This window comes from Galeopterus variegatus, unplaced genomic scaffold, assembly GCF_000696425.1.
Source record: "Galeopterus variegatus unplaced genomic scaffold, G_variegatus-3.0.2 Scaffold1819, whole genome shotgun sequence".
In the NCBI taxonomy this organism is placed as follows: Eukaryota; Metazoa; Chordata; class Mammalia; order Dermoptera; family Cynocephalidae; genus Galeopterus; species Galeopterus variegatus.
Genome location: NW_007727930.1, coordinates 51738 through 58569, shown reverse-complemented (window position 1 = coordinate 58569; position 6832 = coordinate 51738). Strand labels below are relative to the sequence as shown.

The 6832-nt window shown below is 47.3% G+C and overlaps 1 protein-coding gene across 1 annotated transcript in view; it reads right to left on the bottom strand.

Annotated features, from left to right (window-relative positions):
* Nucleotides 1–3488: 3488 nt before the first annotated feature.
* Nucleotides 3489–6832, bottom strand: part of ELP3 (elongator acetyltransferase complex subunit 3) — a 36571-nt gene continuing 33227 nt past the window's right edge. The window contains exon 5 of the mRNA XM_008579130.1: nt 3489–3588. Coding sequence (XP_008577352.1) covers nt 3512–3588 — 77 coding nt within the window. The 3' untranslated portion in view covers nt 3489–3511. The remainder of the gene's footprint in view (nt 3589–6832) is intronic.

Here is a 6832-nt window from a genome sequence, read left to right as displayed (position 1 = left end):
CTGACTTTCTACTCAAATATACTCAGTTGGCTCCCGATATGGCTTGATCTTTTTTTTTTTTTAAAAAAAAAGATGACCAGTAAGGGGATCTTAACCCTTGACTTTGGTGTTGTCAGCACCACGCTCACCCAGTGAGCAAACTGGCCATCCCTATATGGGATCCGAACCCGTGGCCTTGGTGTTATCAGCACCACACTCTACCGAGTGAGCCACGGGACGACCCCTGGCTTGATCTTTTTTAAAAAAAAAACTCTTCAGGTGATTTAGCCAAAAATTGAACTAAAAGCAGAACTCTCTGACTGGGCTTGAGGTGGGTGTGAGGGAGTTGTTCAATACTGAGCAGAAACAAGCCGCAGCTTTGAGGGTTTCATGGAGGCTGGAAAGCTCATGCCAAGCTTGATCTTTCTTATGAGGCAGCCCATGGACTGGAGAGCACACCCACCAGGCGGCAGAAGCGCCATGTACCACACCGCCAGGAACAGCCTTTGGTGGTCACAGGAGAAGCTGAAGTTTCTGGTGGGAGGAAGAAAGCAAGAGCTCTGACACCTGGTGAAGCTTCACCACTTCTGCAGCTTTGCATAGTCCACCAGAGACTTATGCCAGGGAAGGCCGAGGATGAACTAGAAAGAGGTATTCTCCTGAACCCCGAGATGACAATCAGGATCAAACAATAACTGGCATGTCAGAAAGGTGCAAATTCCTTGGCAATTTCATTTTAAAATCTTGCTATTGTCATTTTTTAAGATAAACTTTACGTGTACATCACATGTTTTGATCCACTCAGGTGAATAGGACAGAGGAGAAAATCGAGGTCCAGAGGCTCCCCTGCCTGCCTGGGCCCCACCTGCCAGCCCAGCATGGACTCCCTTCTACCTCCAGTAGCGTGTGTGTAACAGGCAGTACGGGGTATGCTTTATTAGTTTGATAGTTTATTTTTATAGAGGGGAAAAGCATACATAACTGAGAAGTAGCTAACCTCCCTAAACACCACTCATGGAAAGCCGCAGTAGTTCTGCAGCGAGCCCATGAGAAAGCCGCTGCCACGTGCCTTGTAGCGGTTTAACGAAATGGCAAACTGCACCCAGGAGGACATAAACTGTCACAGGTGGGAAACAGAACCCTGTAAACTCATGGCAAATGTCATTGCATTCACAGGGACTGAAACACACACACGCACATACACACACGACTTTTCTTTGTATGTTAAAGATTTTTTATTTTCAGACCCTTTTAGAGGAATCAATTCCATTAAACAAATCTTTGTAAAATGCCACAGGAGCTAAGGGGCCCGGGATTAAGCCTTAATCTGAGGTTAAGGGTGGTAATTTAGGAACTGACCTGCTCTAGGATGAGTCTCCTCAGTAGATTAACTGAAAATTTCAAAGAGGCGTTTCTACAAGATGGACCTCTGAAGAAGACAACCCTTTTCTCCATTTTTTGCTTTCACACAGGAGTTGAACTCTTACCTTTCTCCATTTAATACAAACCAAAATCCAGCTTAAAGAATTAACATGCAGGGAACAGCATCTGTGAAAGCTAATCTTGACTTAGGGCCACACAGCCCCAGACATGTGCACGTTGGACTCTGCAGGACAGACGAATGGGAAAGCCAGCACCTTCTGGGCACCACAGATGTGGCTGTCCACGCTGTTCTGCAGTCGCCAAGAGTGTGTGAAGTACAAACAGCAAAGAATGTGAAACAAAGGCTCTTTGTCATGGCCTGTCTTAGATGGGAGGCTCCTGAATGGGAGAGGCTGGGGGACAGCCACCGTCAAGCTTAAACACAAACCCACAAGCTCAGTTCCTCTCTCTCCATCACAGTTATTTCAAAACATGAGCACAGTAACCAGAACGATTTCCATTAAAACAAAAGCTCATTTTCCTGATGTGCNGTTCCAACCTGTCCCTACAGTATATAAATAACCTACTCCTAAGTGTGCTCCTCAAATGACAAGCATTAGTTTTATTTCATGAATTGTGGTGTCCAAATGAGTTAATTTGCTTTTGTCACCGTGTCTGAGTCAAAATAGGTCACCTGCAGGCCTTGTGCAGAATTCAGAAATTGGATAAACAATTTAAGCCTCAGAAACTGTAGTGACTTCTTGGTGCACACAGGAGGGACAGCTCTGGGGTGTGTCAGCAGACGTCCAGCCTGGCCTCGAAAGCAGTTTCTAGTCTCTGCAGCTGCAGGATGAGGGGAAGCTCCCGCCGGGGGACAGTTTGGTCCATTTGCTTTGCTTAGCGTCTCTGCTGAGTATTCAAGAAACCCTGATTCTCTCTCTTCTGCCAGAAAGGATACTTCATAAAGGTGGACTGGTGTGTAGCCATTATTTCAGCATCTTTACCATGTACGGACCTTNATGTACGGACCTTGCAACCTGTAGCCAATCTTTCTATAATAATTCCTGGTGCCGACCCCTGATATAACAGCTATTTTCCCAGATCCATGCTCTTCTCTAGCTATTCTTTCTGCTTCCTCCATCAGCAGCATGCCAAATCGTGAGGGAGTTGTTCAATACTGAGCAGAAACAAGCCGCAGCTTTGAGGGTTTCATGGAGGCTGGAAAGCTCATGCCAAGCTTGATCTTTCTTATGAGGCAGCCCATGGACTGGAGAGCACACCCACCAGGCGGCAGAAGCGCCATGTACCACACCGCCAGGAACAGCCTTTGGTGGTCACAGGAGAAGCTGAAGTTTCTGGTGGGAGGAAGAAAGCAAGAGCTCTGACACCTGGTGAAGCTTCACCACTTCTGCAGCTTTGCATAGTCCACCAGAGACTTATGCCAGGGAAGGCCGAGGATGAACTAGAAAGAGGTATTCTCCTGAACCCCGAGATGACAATCAGGATCAAACAATAACTGGCATGTCAGAAAGGTGCAAATTCCTTGGCAATTTCATTTTAAAATCTTGCTATTGTCATTTTTTAAGATAAACTTTACGTGTACATCACATGTTTTGATCCACTCAGGTGAATAGGACAGAGGAGAAAATCGAGGTCCAGAGGCTCCCCTGCCTGCCTGGGCCCCACCTGCCAGCCCAGCATGGACTCCCTTCTACCTCCAGTAGCGTGTGTGTAACAGGCAGTACGGGGTATGCTTTATTAGTTTGATAGTTTATTTTTATAGAGGGGAAAAGCATACATAACTGAGAAGTAGCTAACCTCCCTAAACACCACTCATGGAAAGCCGCAGTAGTTCTGCAGCGAGCCCATGAGAAAGCCGCTGCCACGTGCCTTGTAGCGGTTTAACGAAATGGCAAACTGCACCCAGGAGGACATAAACTGTCACAGGTGGGAAACAGAACCCTGTAAACTCATGGCAAATGTCATTGCATTCACAGGGACTGAAACACACACACGCACATACACACACGACTTTTCTTTGTATGTTAAAGATTTTTTATTTTCAGACCCTTTTAGAGGAATCAATTCCATTAAACAAATCTTTGTAAAATGCCACAGGAGCTAAGGGGCCCGGGATTAAGCTTCATAAAGGTGGACTGGTGTGTAGCCATTATTTCAGCATCTTTACCATGTACGGACCTTGCAACCTGTAGCCAATCTTTCTATAATAATTCCTGGTGCCGACCCCTGCAGAAAAACCAAAAAAGAGTATCTAATCAGCACAACTTTAGAACCCTTGAAAGTCAGGCAACTGCTTCCCTCAGCCTCCCACCTGCTCTCGCCCTCATTCACAGACCCAATCCTTTTCCACACAGCATTTCCGTGTAGTAAGCCTGGAGCATTTTTATTACTTTGAATTCAAGCTGCATTAAAATATAGAAACTACTGTGGTCGAGAGAAATCAGTCTCTTGTCTGATTTCTAACACAAGCGTGTGGTATTTGACACACACACTCATGGGCAACAGCAAATGTGCACGCTCCGCGTTTTGGAGCCTGCACACTTAACAATACTCCCGGCACCACGTGGCTCGGGGAAGAGGCGTCTTTAATGTGTGAGATGCCTGTACTTCAAATGAAGCCAAGTGGTGTTATGGTTTCCCAGAGTCCGAAAGAGAGGAGAGGTGGAGACAGTGGGATCTCCACCCAGCCCGGCAGCAAAGGTATGCGGAACTAAACCCAGATGGGGTCAGAGTGTTGAAGGGTTAATAGGAAAAACAGGTTTTTCCTCCTTAGCTGGTGTCAGAGAAGTGGGTTTACTGGAACAACCCTGGCTCATGGACACATATACTTTGTAAACAGAAAGTGTGGATTTTCCACACCAAGCAATTGTCCAATTCTCTGTGTACACCAGCTGGGTGTCCGACAATTTAACTCAATTCTGACACTACCCAGAGTTAGGGCAGACCCCACAAGGGGTCCCCAGATTACCCACACTTCTGTCCAGCTTGTAACTGGGGGTTCCCACAACCCTCTCCTCAAGTTCAATATTTTGCTATAATATAATGGCTCACAGAACTCAGGGAAATACTCACTCATGATTAGCTGTTTATTAAAGGATATGATAAGGATATAAATGAACAAGCCAGATGAATGGATACCTGGGGTGAGGTCTGGAAAAGTCCAGAGGAAAGGAGCTTTTTTTGAGTTGGAGTGCACACCTTCCCAGCACGTGGATGTATTTGCCAACCCAGAAGCTCTCTGAACAATGTCTTTTAGGAATTTTTATGGAGGCTTCATCATGTAGGCAGATCAATGACTAACTCAGTCTCAGGCCCTTCTGCCCTCCCCACTGGACAGGGGGTGGGGATGAAAGCTCTGAGCTTCTAGTCGTGGTTTGGTCATCCTGGTCACCAGCCCCCATGAGGCCCCCACCAAGAGCTGCCTCATTAGAACAAATGCTTCTCCTATCACCCAGGAAATTCTGAAGGTTTTAGGAGCTTTGTGTCAGGAACCAGGGACAGAGACCAAATACATATTTCTTATTATGTTACAATATTTAAGGAACATTAACTGATTTAAGTCAATATTTAAAGGTCCATGAAATCTGTTTTTCTCTAAGAGATCTGTATACTACTTAGGTTTGAGAAACACTATCCTAAATGATGTCTCTAGAACAAAACACGACCACACAAAAGAGGCTGACCTCACAGGATGAAGCGTGGCTTCCGTGGTGGTGCACAGGAGAACAGCTTTGTGACCAGGGGACACGGGTGGACACCAATCGGGAGGCATGTGCCTGTGTCTTAAGGACGTGGAGTACATGGGATGGCCCGTGAGGTGTGATTAGTCCAGATCCTCAGGAGTGTTGGCCATGGGGTGCCGCTGGCATTACTTCGGCATCTCGTGATCTGGGACCTCATCACGTTTCCAGCTTCCTTTCTTGCTCCCCTCCTGTTAAACACTCTGCTCCAGTCTCAGAGCATTTTCTGTGTTTCTACGTTCCCTGAGTGTCTGGTTGTTGCTCTAGCTGTTCCCTCTGCCTGGAACACTCCTCGCACTTGGCCTTGGGGCTTGGCTCCCTTCTGTCTACTCTCCAGGCTCAGGTTGGGCATGACTTCCCCTGGTACGTGCCCCGCCCTCCCAGTCCTGGTGAAGGCCATGCCCTCTGTGGCTGCAGAGCCCTGGGACTTCTCCCCAGCTCTCCCCTCGGGGGGCTGCTGCGTGGTCTGCCTCCCTCCACAATGTAAGTTCTATTTGCCCTGCTCAGCGCTGCATTCCCAGCAATCAGACTTGTGCCCAGCACACATTTACTAAATATATTAAATGGAAAGCAACAAGTTTGGCAGGAAATCAAACACCTGTTAGCTTTCTCAAGTCTAGCCTGACTCTTGAACATCTGCTATTTAGGAACAGGATCTCCCACCATGTTTCATGTCCTACCTCCTTCAACATTTTCTAATGTTGAGAAAATGGGGCTGAAGGTGACGTGATGGAGGCGGTGAGCTGCACACATGTCAGCAGACCACCAGGGGACAGATCCGAAGGGAGCCTGCACACTGGCACTTACTTATTCTCACTTCGTCTGTGTGATAACCATTCCTTCTGTCCAACACTGTGGCTCGGTGGCAGAGCAAGTGAAAGATGAAAACACAAAGAACAAGAAAGGGGTCAAGCAGCAGCTTACAGTCGCTGAGCGCAGGGGACACAGCAAAGCCCTCAGAGCATACAGCCACTCACTGTCTGCAGAGCCTCCTGACGTTCCGGACCACGAGCATGTCCTGTGACCCAGCAACTACACTCCCGAGTGAAAAGAGAAACGAATGCTTTTGCCCAACAAAAGACATGCTATTCATAATACTCCAAAACAGGAAATAAACCAAAATTTATCAGTCATAGAGTGGATAAACTGTGGCACATTCACACAAGGGAATATGATACAGCAATAAAAAGGAGGAGGAAGGGCCGGCCCGGTGGCGCACTGGATAGTGCGCCGCTTGGGAAGCGCGGCAGCGCTCCCGCCCGAGGGTTCGGATCCTACATACAGACCGATTCCCGCTCACTGGCTGAGCGAGGCGCGGGAGCAACACCGAGGGTTGCAATCCCATTGCTGGTCCCCGGTCCGGTACGGGGGCAACACTGAGGGTTGCGATCCGTTGCCAGACACGGAAAAAGACAAAAAAAAAAAAAAAGGAGGAGGAACTGTAGCTATCTGCAACCACATGGGAGAATCTCACAGACCTGATTTTGTGTGAAAGAAACCGGATATAAAGGATTCCATTTGCACAAAGGTCAGGCACAGGCAAAACTAATTTTATAGTGACAGAAATCAGAATACTGGTTACACCTGAGAGATGACATAGACTGAGAGGGGCACGAGAGAGCCTTCTAGGGTGCTGAAAATGGTATACATCGATCTGGGTAGTAGTTACATGGGAATACACACATGCAAAAATTAAGCAAGCTGTATACTGAAAATTCTGTACTTTGCTG